At 38.4% G+C, this 18,973-nt stretch overlaps 1 protein-coding gene across 1 annotated transcript; it reads left to right on the top strand.

The window, feature by feature from the left end:
- Positions 1-1,023: 1,023 nt before the first annotated feature.
- On the top strand, positions 1,024-6,064 carry LOC140008795 (histone-lysine N-methyltransferase SUVR3-like). The gene is made up of 4 exons (XM_072053674.1): positions 1,024-1,521; positions 2,215-2,860; positions 4,385-4,783; positions 5,433-6,064. Exons 1-3 carry the CDS (start codon positions 1,024-1,026, stop codon positions 4,771-4,773), a joined length of 1,533 nt encoding a protein of 510 aa, XP_071909775.1. The 3' UTR covers positions 4,774-4,783; positions 5,433-6,064.
- Positions 6,065-18,973: the final 12,909 nt, after the last annotated feature.

Below are 18,973 nucleotides of genomic sequence, written 5' to 3' on the forward strand. Positions count from 1 at the left end.
CCAGTAATCCCTTCAATGGTGTCATCAATGGGTAGTATGTGAACTCTGCTCCCATATTTTACATCAGGGCATTCGTGGACGAAAACCACATCTCCAAGCCTAACCCTGAGGTTTGACCTGACAACCTTGTTCATCCGAATCCTTGGTTCTTCACAATTGACATCCGCAACGGCAATGCAGATTGTATCTCTTCTTTTCTTCCCCTTGATCAAGATGGTATCTCCATGGAAAATCTTCAGCGTCTCCATGGTTTCCGGGTGCAGAGCCACCACAGAGTTATCATCATCGATTGCTTCATCAACCAGAAGCCTGTGTGGCGATTTCTTCCTCTCTAAAATCGCTGTACTGAAATCCCTCTTCGTTTCTTGATTACTCATGGCTGCTGTGCTAATTATCACACTAATTCTGTTGAATTAAATTGGAGTGAAATATTTGATGGGATGGATCGATGCTATATATAGGCAATGGGGACTCCCTTTCCTTGTTGGAAAAGTAGTCCTTTCCGTTTCTAACTGGTGTTTCTGCAGCAGATCAACTACACAGTCCTTCCAATTTTCAAATTCAGTTCCCAACTTGAAAAGGTTTTTCACTTTCCTTTTTCTATCCTTTTTCCCGAAGTCTTTAGCATTCCTATTTTCTTTTCCATTGTGTATAGAGTTTCCTAGTGTTATCATTATTATTATTTTTACGAGTTTCCTTGGGAATTTCAGTTATTTGGAGGATTCAAACTAGTTCTACAATTTCAAGGCATTATTAACACAAAAAAAAATCTATAGAAGTTTATGCCAACAAGTGTAGATGTGGGGCTCTTTTGCCCTTTTATTTTGGGGGTTTTTTTAAAAATAAAAAAATGAAAAGGAAAATTCCCGTTATCATTGCGTTTGAGCTTAATTTAGGTCAAATTTCATTCTTCCCATTATAGTTTGTTGGCAGATTTGGAAGGCAAGAAATAAAGTAATGTTTGAGGGCGCCCAAACGAGGTCTTCTGCCATTTGTCATGCCATTTTTTCAGGAATACAGTCCATGGTCGGAATTCAATTTAAACAAGGTTTTCGAGTACATTCATTTCATCATTTATATGATTTGTTGTATTCATCTAATGTTGGCGTTGCATACAAACTTGTTTGTTGGGAAAATAAGCAATCAAGTCGATACATTCTTAATACAGATGGCTGTTCAAAGGGTAATCCAGGAGTAGATGAAGGCGGTGGGGTTCTTCAGGATTCAAAGGGCATGCCTCTGATTGGGTTTTCGGCATATCTTGGAGAAACTACATATCTTCGTGCAAAGGTTAGGGCCCTCCTTATTGGTCTTCAAATATGTGTACATAAGGGTTTTGGAAATCTATATGTGCAATCGGATTCTTTGGTATTAGTTGGAATTCTTCACCATCGTATTCATTGCCCCTGGCATATTCGACGGGAGGTCAGGCAGATTTGGAAGTTCGTGGAAGATTCGGATTGTTTCTCGCACTGTTACAGGGAGGCTAACACAGTTGCTGATGCGTTATCCAATGTGGCTGTATCGCATCCAAAACAACAACTCAAGATATATGAACCCTTTAATTCGTTTCCAAGATTGGCTCGTGGGGGGCGATTCGCTTGGATAGATTAGGAATGCCTTCAATCCGGAAAATTAAACTCAACTAATCTCCTCGTGTATTTATTTTGTTGCTATTCAAATATAAAAGAAATTTTATAAAAAAAAAAAAAAACCACCCAAGTAATGAGAAAAGTTAAGTGGATGATTTAACCTTATTTCAGTGAATGTTTGTTATGTAAAAAAAAAAGGTCAAATTTTATTAAAAAACACTTGTCGTGTACAATTTGTAAGAATGCGCAATTACACATTTTATGATTGTTTATGCTAAAGTTAGGTATAAACCTAAAATTGGGTCGAAACAAGTTAAATTTAACCAAACTTTGCTAACTAATTCCAAGTTACTAATTGATGTATCATTTGAGTTGGCTCTTGAATTATTAGTTGTAGCAGCACTCGAATATACTACAATAACGATTTTGACATATTGTTGATTTAATAAATTTAAAATTAATAGATTTCGCTAACTAAAAAGACTTCCCTAATAATTTTTTTGTTGGACGAAATATCTTTATTCAAAATTACCTAGCAAAATTACTAAGTTATAAAATAATTCAACCACAGTTCCAAAAAAATTAATAATACCACGTTAAAGTACTACGATCAATACTTTAGGGTAAAATACAAAATCAATTATATCGTTCCCCATACAATAAACGGGAGAAAACAACCATCAACCAAAACGACAGCGCATTAATCCAGTGCGCCGAGCTCATACTTCCTTATCTCCACCCGGTCGATCTCGCCTCCACGTCATCAACCTGCAAAACCCTGAACAAGATCTCCAATTCCATCACTCTCAGAAGATCCTCCGACGCTTCTCGAAGCTTGGAGAAGTTTCCGATCCCATTCATCAATTCAATCGACAATCAGAGCTACTCATACTTTATCTACACCGGGAATCAGATTCTCTCCGCCGCCGTTCAGCCGCGGCAGCCATGGGGTTATGACCCAGATACCAGACCGGACTTGATTAATCCGGGTCATTGCTACGACCCGTTTCTTTTCCGGGTCGAAGGTGCGAAGGGGTGTGAGTGCGAGAGGGGATGTGATAGGAGCTCCCGGTGTCCGTGTTTGGATAATGTGGAATTCGGTGCTTGGGAATGCGGGCCGGGTTGTCAGTGTGGGTCGGACTGTGGGAACCGGGTTAGTCAGAGTGGGATATTGGTCAAGCTGAAGATTGTGAAAGATAGGAGAACAGGTTGGGGTTTATATGCTGGTGAATTTATTCCCAAAGGGCAGTTCATCTGTGAATATGCAGGTAGTTTTTTTTTTTCCTTCTTTGTTTAAATAGAAATTTTAGTCTACTTGTCATTCATTCATTGTTTATCAATTTTTTCATGCAAAAGCTGAATAGAATTTTATTAATGTGAAGAAATTTACATCTATGTAAGCAAATTTGTGTATGTAATAGGGTTACTCATGTACAGCTGAAGTATGGAACACTGCTTGATATGGCCTAACGATTCTTTGGACATTTGGAATTTGAAACTAGAGGTGTCAGAAAAGTGACCATTGAAAAGATTGCTAACTTTTTGGTGGGGAAGATTTGTAAATTAGAGAAAAATCTTGACAAGCCTCTGTATCTCTGATGACTTCTACATCTAATATTGATCTCAACAGTCACAGGAGAATTTGGAACCACAGTCCTTGCAGGAAATATGAAATAACATCTCAAAATCTTAAGCAAAATCTTAGAGAAAGACATAGGAAGACAGCAAAGACAAGTGTATTCACACTGAAGCCTCTTTACACTCAAGCTCTGATTTTAAATTGTTGGAGTTCCCAGGAAGTTGTTTGGGAGACTTACACTTAAACTTGATTTGTCTTCTTTACTTGATATGCCTGTTTAGGAGCTATAATAAGTGCAGAAAATTTATGGGGAATGGATTCTGGTTGGCTTGTGGTAAATAAATGTTAGTGGGATGAGCATATTTTCGTAAATTGCAATTTGACTTTTTGGCATGATTTTGAACCTGGATGGTGTTCGTCTGGTTAATTACTGATTCTGCAGGTTCTCTCCATATGCTGGAGAAAGGAAAACAGGAAATAAAGCAATCAAGGCATAACATCTAATCCCTCTAGCTGTTTCATGGGTATTAGGGAAGGAGAGGAATAACAACACTCTTGAGGAAATTGAGAGTCAAATTTGAAAGCAGTATTCCAGTCATTTCATTTCATTTTTGTGAAGGAACTTCTATTCGGGGTTTCTCAGGCAACCATAAGATTACGCCTGTTCATCTCCTTTGAGTAAACAAGAATTGATTCCTTTCCAGGGAGAGGAATAACAAAGTTGTTATGGAATTCAGAGCCCCAATTTGAAACTTAGAGATTGAAATGTTGTTCTTATTTTCTCATCTATATCTTTTTGGGCTAGAGTCCTTTCTCATAGAAGTTATGCTGTTTGTTATTTTAACAAAGTTAAATTGTAACAGTAAATTGCTGGCACTTGAATTTAAGGACTTGCAGTTACCAAATAATCTCAGACAAGTCATTTAGTGCTGTAAGCTTACTGCTTTGGTAAATCTGTCCACTGGTTTTTATTCTTGCTTTATCCGCAATGTTCTAGCATTTCAAGAGTCCATTGTTGGGCTATGCTTTTCGTTTTTTATATAAATAGGTTGTTTACGCTGTTGATTCTTGTCATTTTGTTTCTTGGTCAAAGCCTGCAATTTCTGTATTGGACTCTTTTGAAGAGTTGATGACATCATTTTACTTTTGCTCTCTTCAGCACATCCTTTGATGCATAATTAATTTTTCTATATGCTGTTATTTTGTGCAATAGGAGAACTATTGGTAACTAAAGAAGCACAATCAAGGCAGCAAATATATGATCAACTTGCATCAAGTGGCCAGCTGTCTCCTGCTCTTCTGGTCGTGAAGGAACATCTTCCGTCTAGAGATGTGTGTATGAGGATAAATGTTGATGCCACTAGAGTTGGAAACGTAGCTAGGTTCATCAATCATTCTTGTGATGGTGGGAACCTTGATACAATAATATTGCGAAGCTCTGGATCTGTACTTCCTCGCATATGCTTTTTTTCTTCCAGAGATGTACAAAACAATGAAGAGCTTAAATTTAGTTATGGGGATATCAGGCTTAAGAAGCAAGGACTGCCTTGTTTCTGTGGTAGCTCTTGTTGCTTTGGTGTCCTGCCTTCAGAAAATACATGACTTGGGACAGGTAAAGAACATTTTAGCATACAATATGGTAGAATAGTACTCCATATGGTTGTTCGATGCTTTTTGATGTTAGAATGCTTCCATTCCATGAACTTTTGAGATAAAATAGTGTGATAATGTGTTCAGTTAATGACCTCACAAGTCGTAGTGACATCTGTTATTTGATTTGGCACCCAGAACACACACAGACATGTATTCCCCTTCTGTTTGAAATCAAGTTGCTACTTTCCCCCTTAAGGCCTCACAGAAGAATATCCTAATTTATGTTATTAGGGCACATTTACGTTCCTTCATATATTGAGATGCAAGGTAGCTGTTATTTTTTTTAAAATTCTTTTTCTGGTTCATCTTTATGCAATTTTTTGACAAGACCACATTTTATATATCACCTAGGGCCTCACACAAAATAGAATTATATAATTAGGACAAACCTTGTGGAAAATCATTCTGATTTGGCCTTAAGAAACATTAGAGCAGGCCAATAATTACTAGCCCAAGTCAATAAAAATAAGGAAATGCAGCACAAAAGACACTCTTATTATGTATATTTTGACTCCATAGACACTCTTATTATTTATATTTTGAATAGTATAAAATAGCTCACACCCTATTTAAAATTCACAACTTGACCACTTTTCCTCCTCCAACAGTGTTCAAAGGCACAAAAAGAGAGAGCGCAAGAATGCTCAGTTGAGACTGGAGTGTGAAGAAGAAAATCAAGAGAAGAAATGGCAGAGAGCAAGGAAATAGATGTAAACTTGTTGCTAGGGGTGGGCACGGGTCGGGTACCGGCCCCGAATGACAATTGGCTGACCCGACCCTAATATATCGGGTCGCTATTTTTTTGACCCTAATCCGCTCCGATCGTTCTCGGGTACCCGATCTTCGGATACCCGAAAAAATAGGGGCGGGTCATAGGGTACCCGCCCCTATTTAAAGAATGCAAAATCTTGTATATGAAGAATAGGGGCTCAGTGCATCAAGAATAATAAATTTTGGTAAAAAAGAAATGGAAAACTGACGCAAGTGATGGAAGATTGGCATTCATCGTCAGAATTCAAAAGCTTTATCCTTGAACATTAACCACACTAGAAGATTGTGGCTTTTTCAGTCTCCATCTGCAGGCCAAACTTGCACATGTAACCCAACCAATTATTACCAATGGTCTATTGTATTGAGGTATAAACGGTTCGAAACTCTATTTTTTTTCCTTGACATTTCTGTATATTTACTCTCTCTGATCCATTCATGACAGAAGACGTGACCAAAAGATTGGAGTTCATCTCGCTTGCAGTAAATAAAAGATTGTTTTATTTGTCCCAAAAAAATATGCATTTTCCAGTCTTTCTTTCTTTGAAACGTAAGATGCAGGCAATGTGATGCATATGAATTGTTGGAAGCAATTAGGGTCTGGAATAGCAAGATGCAGCATTCAAGCACTAAGACTACTCAACAAATCAAAGTTTTCAACTTTAAAATGAAAAAGCATAAAAAACAAAAGAACTCAAGGCTCAAGCTATTGAAGGTCGGCATTCTCAAAAAAACAAAAAAATAAACCTCCAGATGAAGGTACAGCTTCTGCTTGAGGCTTGAGAAATCGAAATCCAAAGTCTCTGTTGAATCGTCTGCTTGAGGCTTGCAGGCTTGAGTTCAACTTGAGAAATTGAAGAGATGGAGAAAGGGAGTTTTCGAGAAGGAGAAGGGGAAAGTAAAGTGAAGACTGAAGAGTGTCGGCCACTAAAATGGAATCATTTAGGTCAGGGACCTTAGGGTTAATACTTAATAACTTAAGATATTATACAATTGCCCCTATATTTTTAATATTTATATATTATACCCCTGGATCGGGTACCCGCGGGTTTTTCTTTTTATGATCCGTATCCGAATGTTTAGGGTACCCGACCCTATTTGATCCGTTGGTAGAAATCGGATTGGATATCCTATTTTTCGGAGCGGGTCGGAGCGGGTCGATCGGGTTTTCGGGTTTTTTTGCCCACCCCTACTTGTTGCAAACAAGTTCAAGGAGAGGCAGTAATTGGAGGCAGCAGCTCAATCAGACCAGGACTAGAAGGAGCGATCACCAGTATCCCTCTTTAAGCCATGGGAATTGAGCTCCTGGTCCTTTATAGGGCTGGTATTGCTGAGTTCATGGCCACCCTTCTGTTCTTCTACATCACTGTCTTGACTGTTCTGGGGGTTGGCAGTACACCAAACAAGTGAAATTCTGTCGGTATTCAATGGATTGCTTGGGCTTTCAGCAATATGATCTTTGCACTTGTCTACTGCACTGCTGGTATCTCAGGTTTGTCTCCACATCTCCATCTTTTTCTTCCTTTTCATGTCCTATTCCATCAGCCGTTTAGTCCTGTTTTGCATTGTCTAGTAGATCTTGAGAGGTGTTTTCTGGGTATTTTTCCTTCTTGTTGCTTTAATTCCTTCTTAGCATGTCTACTATCCTGGACAGTAGTTTCTTCCTGCATGTTTTGGGAGAAAATTTTCATTTAGTTTGGGGGTGCCATGTTTCCCATAAATCCACAGTTGCTTATGGTGTAGCTTTGGTTTTTCTGCTTTCATATTATCGCCATGTTCTCTAGACTCAGAATGGTTACTATATCTATTCTGGTGTACGCCAGTTTTTGGTGATTTTAATGTGGGAAAGAGGGATAGTTTTGGATTTTCCTTTAAAGAGATGTTACTCTTCTGCTGCTTTTCCGGGTCTGCACCAATTTATTAGTGATTTTTGTTTAAAGAACAGGTATTATTGGTGTTATCTTGGATCTTCTTTTCAAGCAATGTTATTCTACTGTTAGATAACTGTTGATGTAGAAATTGTTTCTTCAACCCCTTAAAATGTTGCTCTAGAATTCAATTTCCCTGGGCTGCTTCATCTTTTTCTCTTTCAACCTAAAGCTGAAAGTTTTCCCCTTATTCCCGTGGTCTGCTTGTAGATCTATTTTTTTCTCTCTCTCTATCTCTCTGTCTCTCTCTCTATCTCTCTGTCTCTCTCTCTCTCTTTTTGTCCTTTCTCCTCATCTGTGCTAATGTTCTGTATTTTATGCTGAAACAGGAATACACATTAACCCAGCCGGGAGTTTTGGCCTTCATCTGAGCAGCTGCAGGTCAATCTTGGTTATAAGGACTTCTAGAAAGAGGACTAGAATCTACACTTCTAGCTCATGAAGAAGACAACAAAGGCTTCTCTAGCCAAAATTAATTCAAAAGTAACTTCAATGTCTGCTTAATCATTCTATTGACGAAATAAACACAAGTATTCTTAATCATTCAACATAAAGTAAATATCATAGCTTCAGTTTATTATGACGTGATGAGCTTGGAGATGATGGACATTCAATAATAGTTGGGCTTTGGGTCATACACAAAATTTGAAAGATTTCTAGAGAGTTATACCATTTTCTTTTTTGGGCTGCTCTTCCTTTGTGCCTTTTCTTCTAATACTAGAGCGGCGCGAGGTCGCGCTGGAGTTCATAGCCTATTGTTGAGGGTTGTTGGTAATTAAGGTTTGTAATGTGGAAAATGGAATCATTAGTTTATGGTAGTGAAGAAGCTTGTTGCAATTTTAAAACATTGTTGTACCGGATAGAATTGGAAGATACAAAAAGGATGAAAAGATGAGCTGATTATTGTTGCATCAAATACTAATATTTACATGAGGTCCCCTCTATGAGAAAACCTTTAGTAGCAGAAGTGACTTCCCCTAAAGTAGAAGCTTGAGCAGCAGATAGACAGAGGTAGTATATTTGCATGTTTTAGTTTTTCTAGTGTCTTGATTTTGTTCATAATCTTGTAGATAGATTGAGACCTGCATAATTGCTTTTTGTCAGTATACTAGACAAAAAGATAGAAGTAAGCTTGAGCAGTAGAAGTTTGAGTAGCAGATGTTTTGGTTTTTTGTTTGAGGATTGCCTTCTAAATTATCATACCGTATGTGAGATTAATTTAATTGACTTTAGTATTTAAAATGTGGACTACTTACGATGGTATGATGGTGGTTTGCCTTTGGGAATTGCTGTGGCAGGTCGATATCATTTAACTCGGCGATTGTATTGGCATCTTTGGATTGTTGCTCACTCCAGAGAGTTAGTATAAATGGTCAGCATCTATTAGTGTATTTATTCATGAAAATACATTTGTATAGTGTTTTTTTTTTTTTTTTAATTATGTAGGTGATAGTTTAACCTTTGATCGACGAGTATTGCTTGTCTAATATGTGGCTGAATGCGAAGTGCACATCCCGTTTAACGATCTAAGGATATAAGTTCCACGGGAAGTTCGACTGGTTTCGTAGTCTTGTAGTTATTAATAGATCCGTAATCGATCCCGTGTACTACCTTGTTGTGTGTCATTGGAGCAAGACTCTACACAACCTTAGGAGATTAACATGGAGATTAATATGGTCTAAAGGTTGGACTACTCTAAGTGAAAAAGAATCTGAGGATATAAATTTTTTGGTTGTCCAATTAGGTAGCTTGGATTGTGAATAAGTACAGTACTTTTCCACTGAGAGAATACTTAGCAAAATTAACCAACGATAAATTCAAATGATTAAACTTATTAGCGAATTGAGGTGGTCAGAATTGAAGAATTAGTTTCCTTTATCTAAGAGTCAATCGGCCAAGCGTACCAATTCATCCTTGTTGATAGGTAACTAACCAAAAACAAACCAATTCAATTCAGCGCTGACTATTGTTCTTGCCACCCAATTCAATTCACAATGAAACCATCCAATGGACAACAAGAATCATTAGTACATATGAATTCTTTTGTTCAATTGTCAAAAACACGGAAAACAAACCAAAAAGCAAATATACTTCAAGCTGAACTACCAAGAATGGTTGGGCCCAAAAACCGTTTCAAAATGCGGAGAATGACCACAGCAAATATAAGCATTGAAGACAAAAAGAGCATAACGGAAAGAAGTGGAAGAGGAAGCTCTCTCTTGGGATAAGAGCTTACCTCCCTTTTGGTGGGAGTTCATCAAATTTCAAACTTTTTCAAAATTTCCCACTATTCAACACCTACCAATCCAAATTCAACGAACATCACCACTACCGATCTAGTCTGCATCAAATGCTTGTTTAATGCAGCTCAACCATCGCACTCAGAGAGCTTCTAGGAGGTCTCCTTGGAGGGAACAACAGACGTCTTAAAGTCCCCACTTTATGGTAGCTGAAAGCCAGGTGAAACTTGATTGAACTTTACTTTTTCTTGATTCTATTGCTGAGGTAGTACATGTCTGGTCGTGTTTTGGTTTTGTCTGAGACCTTTGTCTGTCGTCTTGCTGTGTAGCCAACATTGTTTAGTCTTTTTCTCAAGTATCCTCTCTGTAAGGTCGTCTTTCTGTGAGACTTTTTCTTCCGTTATCTGTTTTTCTTCTTCTCTTGGGTTTGTGTTTTGTTTTTTTCCTGTCTGGTAGTCGAAGTTGTCTTATTTCTTAAGTAAGTAGAAGGAATACCCGCTAGCATCTCTGATTCATCAATGGAGGGAGACCTGACTGAATTGTTACAAAAATTCTCCCTGGAAGGGAACGAGATATCTGGAGCTAAGTTGGAGCTAGAGGACTTTAGCAGTGGAAGGAGAGATTGTGCTGATAGTCTGATAGGGAGAATTATGGGGGAAAAAATTGCTAACTTTACGGGAGTGAAAAACTTCGTGACAGCAGCATGGAGCTACCCCAGGAACTTGACTGTAATGGAGTTAGGACCGAATCTGTTCCAGTTTAATATTCCTAATGTAGAAGAGAAAGAAAGGATAGTGACAGGAGGTCCTTGGATAATGGACAACCAAGTCCTAGTGCTGAACAGATGGTCAGAGGGAGTAGAAGATAACTATGGAGCCTTTACTACTGCTCCTTTGTGGGTACAAATGTGGAATCTGCCAGTACATTGGCTGTCAAAGGAGGTAGAGAGAAAGATTGGCGCAGTTTTCAGAGAAACAAAAGAAGTGATTGTACCTCAGGCCGGGGGAAAAGAGGGAAGACATCTTAAAGTTCTTGCCCTGGTAGATTTGTCTAAACCCCTTCTCAGAGGAACGCTGGTTAATGTAGCAGAGTCACTCAAATGGGTTGCCTTTAAATATGAAAGATGTCCGGACTTCTGTTATAGCTGTGGAATAGTTGGGCATGGGGAACGTACATGCCAAGAGCAAAGGATTTCATCAGGGACCCTCTTGGAGCATCAATATGGGCCGTGGCTGAGAGCAGGAAGTAATAGGAGTCCAACAAAGGATAGGATAGTGAGAGAGGACCTGGTGAAGGATAAAAGGTATTGGAAGTTTCAGAATGGAGAAATGGTTGAAAGGGAAAGGACCAGGATGCAGGCTGGAGAGAAAATCATGGAGACGTTGAGGTCCTCTGGGCTAGGAATGAGGAAAACTCCAGAGGTTGTTAAAGAGCAGGAGAAGGAAAGGGTGGAAAATCTTCGAAGTAACCCCCCATTTAATGGGGATAGTAGTGGAAAGGAAAAGGATCTCAGTGTTGGCTCCCTGGCCCTGACTAAGGAAAGACAGGACCTCTCGCTGATTGAACAGGTCAGTTCTGAGGAAAGAGTGACTCCAGGAGTAGTGGAGGAAATGGTAGAGGTGGGAGAGGAGAGTGCAAAATGGCTGGAGCAGGAAAACAGCCTACAAGAGATACCAATCTTTGAGGCAACAATGCAGGAGAATAGCCTCTGTGAGGTAAAGAGGCAAGGAGCCATGGCAAAGCAAGTTAAAAGGTCCTATAAAAAGCTGAAATCCCCTGTTAAGACAAGAAGGCCTTTGAGAGAGAGGAATGGCCAGGAAGCTATCGCAGGGGGCAGTGGAAAGAGGAAGATGCTGGTTTTTGATGAGGAAATGGAGGATGTGTTTCAGGATGAGCCAGTAGGCAAAAAAGCAAAGGCTCTTGAGCTGCTGGGATACACAGGAATGTCTGAGATGGAGGTGGGGTCTCTCCCTTATGGGGCCCCCCAAAGGAAATGAGTGCTTTGGTGTGGAATTGTCAAGGAGTGGGGAGCCCCTTGACAGTTCCCCACCTGAGGGAGGTTAATAACCTCCTCTCTCCAAGCCTTATTTTCCTTAGTGAGACAAAAAACAGAAAGCAGGTGTTGGATAGGATTGCTAGAAGTTTACGTTTTGACAACAGTGCAGTGGTAGAAGCTATGCATAAGGCAGGTGGTTTGGCAGTTTTTTGGAAAGAGGAAACACAAGTTTTGGAAGTTAATCTTACAGCTTTCACTATTGAAGTCAGGTTAGAAGATGATGATAAGCATTGTGACTGGTGATTTATAGGAGTTTATGCGAGTTGTGATGGCCAGATAAGGAAGGAACAATGGAGAGTCTTAAGAGATAGGAGCAGGTTGTGGGGAGATAGATACATGATAGCAGGTGATTTTAATGATATAGTGTCAAATGAAGAAAAATGGGGGGGAATTTTCAGAGAGGAGAGAAGTTTAAGGGATTTTAAGTCCTTTATAGAGCAGAGTAACTTGATAGATATAGGCTTTGAGGGACACCCTTGGACCTGGAGTAACAATTGGGAGAATGAAGGAGAAATTAGGCAAAGATTAGACAGATGCTTGGCCAGTTATGAATGGGTGCAAACTTTTGATAAAGCTAAATGTCAGCATATGGACACTTATGCTTCTGACCACAGCATTTTGTGCTTAGACACTGATCCAGGAAAGGGGAAAAGGAAACAAAGGTTTTTGTTTGATAAAAGATGGTTGCATAAGGAAGGAGTGCAACAGGTAGTGGAGCAAGCTTGGCAGAGGGAGGAACCAGGTTCACGTATGTTTAAGATTACAAGGAAGATCAGGAACTGTAGAATTGAGTTACTTAAATGGAGGAATACGTTTGCAGCCAACTCTAAAAGGAAAATTGCAGAGGTTAAGGAAAGACTGGAGGCCGTAAGTAGCTCTGAGGATCCCAGTAAGAAAGAGATGAGGTCTGAGCTTAAAAACCAGCTTAAGGAAGCATATCAGGAAGAAGAGAAATTCTGGAGTCAAAAGGCAAGACTTGACTGGCTCAGGGAAGGAGATAAAAACACTAAGTATTTCCATGCCTTGGTGAAGGGGAGGAGGATTAAGAATAGAATCAGGAAGCTGCAGAGGGAGAATGGCTCTTGGGCTGAAAGTGAAGAAGAAATAGAATCAGAAATTTCTGGGTTCTTTCGAGAATTGTTTACAAGTGGAGGAAGGAATGATATGTCAGAGATCCTTGAGGGTATTCCCCACTCTATTACTCAGGATATGAATGCTAATTTGACTAAACCAGTAGAGGAAGAAGAAATTCAGTCAGCTATTTTTTCCATGCAGTCTGACAAAGCTCCAGGTCAGGATGGCATGTCCCCCTTGTTCTTTCAAAGGTTCTGGAGCATCATCAAAGGGGATTTAATTCCAGCCATCCAAGCTTTTTTCAGCTCAGGCTTCATGCTAAAATCTATAAATCACACGGTTATTTCCCTCATCCCCAAAACTTTGCACCCTTCTTGCTTGAAGAACTTCAGACCCATCAGCTTGTGTAGTGTCATATATAAAGCCATCTCCAAGATCTTGGCCAATAGAATGAAACAGGTTCTAGGAAAATGCATTAGCATCACCCAATCAGCTTTTATCCCTGACAGGCAAATTCTAGATAATGTAGTCCTAGGTCATGAGTACATGCATTACCTCAAAAATAAAAGGCAAGGGAAAGAAGGTTTCATGGCAATTAAGCTTGACATGACCAAAGCATACGATAGAGTGGAGTGGCATTTTTTGCAAGCTATGATGCAGAAGATGGGCTTTTGTGCAAGATGGATCAACTGGATTACTAGCTGCTTGAGTTCAGTAACTTATTCCTTTAATTGCAATGGGGAATCTAAAGGCTTTGTTACCCCCGAAAGGGGAATAAGGCAGGGAGACCCTCTATCCCCATACCTATTCCTGATATGCTCAGAAGGATTCTCCAACCTATTGAAGAAAGCAGAGGAGAGGAAGGACATAAATGGTCTGAGGATCAGCAGGCAAGGTCCTCTCATCACACACATTTTCTTCGCTGATGACTCACTCATCTTTTGTAAAGCCAACACCAGGCAAGCCACAGAAATCATGAAAATTCTCAGAACATATGAAAGGGCTTCAGGACAGTTGGTAAACTTGGATAAATCAGCAGTCTTTTTCAGCAAGAATGTATCGAGGGAGCTTAGGAGTGAAGTGTGCAGGTCCTTAGGAGGAATGGCAGAGATGAAACAAGGCAAATACTTGGGGCTGCCTATGGTGATTGCCAGGACTAAGGACCAGATCTTTGGGTTCATCAAGGAAAATATAAGAAGGAAGATGCAGGATTGGAGGAATAAGTTTCTGAGTAGTGCGGGTAAGGAAGTACTCCTCAAGGCAGTGTCAATGGCAATGCCTATTTATGCCATGTCTGCGTTCAAACTATCTAGGAAGATGTGTAAAGACATCAGCTCTCTGATGGCAAACTACTGGTGGGGAGAAACAAATGGAAAAAGTAAAATGCATTGGGTTTCCTGGAGGAAATTGTCAATGAAGAGGAATGAAGGAGGCCTGGGATTCAAGGACATTGAAGCTTATAATAAAGCCTTGCTTGGGAAGCAGATTTGGAGGATAATCACTAAACCGAACCTTCTGGTTAGTAAAGTGCTGAAAGCTAGGTACTTCCCCAAAGACTCCATCCTATCATGCAAAACACAAAGGAATGCGTCTTGGTTCTGGCAAGGATTACTAGGAGCCAGAAGCGTAATTGATAACGGGATGATTAGAAGGATTGGCAATGGGAGGAGTACAAGTATATGGGATCATCGATGGATTCCTGGATCCAGTACTGGGAAACCTACTACACCAAGACCTCTAAATTCTGTCTGCAAGATGGTGCATGAGTTAATCAACCAACAGAGATGGAATAGGAACATCATCTTTAAGCATTTCAATCCTAAGGATGCTGAGAACATCTTAAACATCCCATTAAGTCTGACTGGGAGAGAGGACTGTTATTATTGGCAGCATAATGCAGGGGGGCAGTATACGGTCAGCTCAGGCTACCAATTCCTTATGAAAGAAAGAAGTGAAGCTGAAAAAGAGCAAGGAGAGGAAGCTGGCTCAAGCATCAGAGAAGGAAGTCGTTCAGCCAGACAAATGTGGAAAACACTATGGAAGCTTAACATCAAACATAAGATCAAAATCTTCATTTGGAAATGCATAACAGGTGCATTGCCAGTGCGAGCTGAAATCTATAGGAAGACAAGGTTGGGAGATCCAGTGTGTCGAATGTGTGGGGAAGAACAGGAATCAGTGGAACACTTATTCTTCAGCTGCTCGCACACACAGGAGGTTTGGAAGGTTGCTCCAATTAAATGGGATGGCGTGGTGGACCAGCAAGGGAGTTTCAAACGATGGTGGATCACAGTCTCCGAAGTTAGGAGAAGGCCAAGAGGGATGGAGCATATTGGTCTGACAGCGAACATTCTATGGCAGGTGTGGAAAGAAAGGAACAAGAAAGAGTTTGAAAACAAAGACAGTTGTTTGCCAGCCAGGACTATAGGTAAAGCTCATAAGGAGTGGTTGGAACAGGTGGAAAGCTTAAGCAGAATTATTAGGCCAAGCACAGGAGAAACAACTCCCAACATCAAAGAACCTATCCAGGAGCTAGAAGAAGCAGAAACTATTATTATGGAGGTGGCAACAGAGAGTCAGGTCGGGAAAGTCTCTTTGGGGATTGGTGTCAGAGTGCGGAGGCATCCAAACACTTTAATGGCAGAATGGGCACTTAGAGAGAGAAGTCTGGGTGATAGAACCATTAATGATGCAGTGGCCATAAAACTTATTTTGTGTAAAGCTCTAGAGCAGGGATGGAGTAGGATTGCGATCCATTTCCAAAACCAAGACCTGTTGAGACAGATAAACAATAGGTGCCCCTCCAACAGCAGTTTAGCTACTTTGATAGAGGACATTCTTAACATGCAGAGAATGTTTCGTATGTGCTTGTTTAGGTCTGTTAGGGACGAAAGAATAGAAAGAAGTAAAAGTTTAAGTCATCATGCCTTTGGCATAATAGTGGATGAGGAATGGTTTGTTCCTCAGTGCTATTGAGCGCTGCTTTGTACAGATATTTCGAGCCTTTGCTCGTACTGTGTTTTTTAGCCTTGGAATGGAAATGATTCTAATGTTTCGATAAAAAAAAAGGAAAGAAGTGGAAGAAAATACATTCGGACAGGGTTTAGAAATGGCTGAAAACAATTGCTCAAACATTAAAAATCACTTTAACAATAACTATTAGAAACTCCTCCTTTTCAAGCGTTTTTAAGGCCTTTAATGGGCATTTAAGGAAACACACCAAAAATAAGGTTCACATGACGTGTACCCACTGCTGAAAAGACGATTAAGGTATGCTCACATATTTAAATTGCCCATAAGCTAAAAATAATGTAAAGGTATTTACGAAACAACAACAAAGCTAACGCTACCCAATCTTGTACCTAAAACTGAACCTTCACTCCAAATAATCCCACATTTCCAAAGTACATCCATTTATGCTTCTTATATAATATAAGAAAATGTCGTTTGGTTGATACTTTTGTAATGTGTAATAATATTTATGTTTCCTTTTCGAACAAAAGATACTTTTGACGAGCTGTGTGGGCATATTTTACTTCAATTTGCTGCAGCGGTTAGCTTGGAAAATATTTATGAATTTAACATGTCAATGTCTTTTTGAGATAATTTTAGAAACCTCCCTTAAGTCTTCTAACAGTTTCATTAACTTTATTAACTTTTCCTGAGGATTTGAAAATTACACTAACCCCTCTTGAACTTAAAGTTTTGGTAACAAAATCGGTCTAAGCAAAAAAAAAAAAAAAAAAAGTACTATTAAAAAATATTTTGAGCAGTAAGAAGATAATTCTATTCTATATATGCCTTTTTTTTTTATTGCTCACAAGTTGTACTAGTGAAGAATGGAACATATCATAAAAGTCAGGAGTAACAAGTGAAATTCGAATAGATGCAGAAACAACCTAAAGTAACAATAATCTTTGTGATGGTTAATGTAAATTGCAATGGCCATATTTTCTATTATTTACAACAACATATAAAGGTTGCAACTATTTCTGCAAAAGTAATCAAATTATCAGTGTAAGTGTCTAAATTTGCGATAAAAAAAACTGGTCTTTTTGTTGCAGTGGATAAGGTAAAAGTGAAGTATTAGTGCGGAAAGTATAAGAGTCTTAGTCAACAAATCAACAACGAAGGCATAAATCAATTTTATTTCGACACAAGATTTAACAAAACAAGCTAGTCATCTCTCAAAAACATATTACATATTTCTTAACCTGAATAAGCTCACAAAATAGATCATGAAAACACTTGATAAATAGAACATCAAGTGTACTTTGGAACCAAGATTTAACAGGACACACAAATATTGTCCAACATCAGAAGTTAACCATCAAACCTCTATATTTTTCAAATAAATATTGTTCAACCATATTGTATAAGGTTGTATGTCTTTGTCATTGTAAAGTGATATGTATAAGGTTGTCTGTCATTATCATTGTCAAGTGATGTTAATCACAAAAATGACGCTATCTTAGGATAGCACTTGGTACCATTATTCTACTTTAATTAGTTAATCTCATTTATATAGTGCCTTAACTTTTAATTTTTGTATCAAATATCCATTTGTAATAAGCATAATGTCTTAAGGGCAGAGTAGTACTTTCATCACATCTCATGTAAGCAATGTGGCCAAATTTCTAGCAAGAGAGATCATTGTAATTTCTAAAACCTCAAGGGAGGTCAATAAAAGTATCAAAAATTTCAAGGGAGATTTTTGAAACTATCCCTATCTTTTTTCCTAACTATTTGGATGTTACTTACCATAGAAGACAAGGGGATAATTTCATAAATCTCCTTGAGCTTCCTAACAGTTTCATTGACCTCCCTTGAGGTTTTGAAAATTATACTAGTCTCCCTTGAACTTAAGTTTTCAGTAATCGAATTAGTCCAAGCCAAAATAAGTACTATTGAAAAAGTATTTTGAAGAGTGAGATGATAATTTTATTCCATATATGCTCTTTTCTAATTGTCCTCAAGTTGTATTAGTAAAGAATGAAACAATTAATGAAAATCAAGAGGTATAAATGAAGTTTGAAAAGATGCAGCAGAAATAACCTGAAATAACAATGTGTTTGGATGGCATATTTATCCCAAATATGATTTTGTTTACATTACAAACATAATTTTTAATTAAATTTTTATTTTTCAACTACTTTTTTTTATTTCACATACATCATACCATAAAAAATATTAGACCAATTATTTTAAAATATATTTCAAATAACCTCCTATCCAAACATACTCAAGTGATATTTGTAATAGCTAGTGCAAATTGCAATGCCATATTTTCTATCCTTTACAATTGCATATAAAGGATACAACTAGCACTACAAAATTACTAAAATTATTAGTATAAGCATCTAAATCTGAGGTAAAAAAATAATTTTTTGTTGTAGTTAGCAAGGTGAAAGGAAAGTATTAGTGCAAAAAGTATACAGGTCTTAGTCAACAAATTAGCAATAAAGACATGAATTAGTTAGTGTTTCGACACAAGATTCAACAAAACAAGTCAATTGGAAAATCCTTCTATTTCTCTTGTTCATAAAATCCTTTTATGCAAATTATGTAAGGTTGTCTATTTTTTTTTTTTATCATTGTCAAGTGATGTCAATCACTAAAATAACACCATCTTAGGGTAGCAATTGGTGCCATTTTTTTGTTTACTATATCATTTATTTAGTGCCTTAACTTTTTTTTTTGTCAAATATTCATTTGTAATAAAGCATAATGTCTTAGGGCAGAGTGTAATTTCACTGTATCTTAGTGTAACAATAGGGTTTAAATTTCTGACAGGGGAGGTCAGTATAATTTTTAAAATTTCAAAAGAGATCAGTGAAAGTATCAAAAACTCATGAGAGGTTGTTAAAATTATCAAACATATAGACTAAAAGTGAAAGCTCATCAATCACGCCGTTATCATCATTTGCACATGTGTTGGCGGGTGATTCGCTGCTGATGACATGGATGTTGTGCTGGCTGTGGTAGTCTCTGATTGTTTGTTGCGCTCTGTGGTCAAACAATTAAGTGGTTATTTGGTGATGTGTTGTTGGGCTCACAGATTAGTTAATATTACGATTCTAACC

Source organism: Coffea arabica, chromosome 6c (assembly GCF_036785885.1).
Source record: "Coffea arabica cultivar ET-39 chromosome 6c, Coffea Arabica ET-39 HiFi, whole genome shotgun sequence".
In the NCBI taxonomy this organism is placed as follows: domain Eukaryota; kingdom Viridiplantae; phylum Streptophyta; class Magnoliopsida; order Gentianales; family Rubiaceae; genus Coffea; species Coffea arabica.

Coding starts and splice junctions, on each gene's coding strand:
- LOC140008795 (XM_072053674.1), top strand. CDS start 1,024: ATGGTCGGAATTCAATTTAAACAAGGTTTTCGAGTACATTCATTTCAT. Junction 1,522..2,214: donor ATGCGTTATCCAATGTGGCT/GTATCGCATCCA, acceptor TCAATACTTTAG/GGTAAAATACAAAATCAATT. Junction 2,861..4,384: donor GTTCATCTGTGAATATGCAG/GTAGTTTTTTTT, acceptor TTTGTGCAATAG/GAGAACTATTGGTAACTAAA.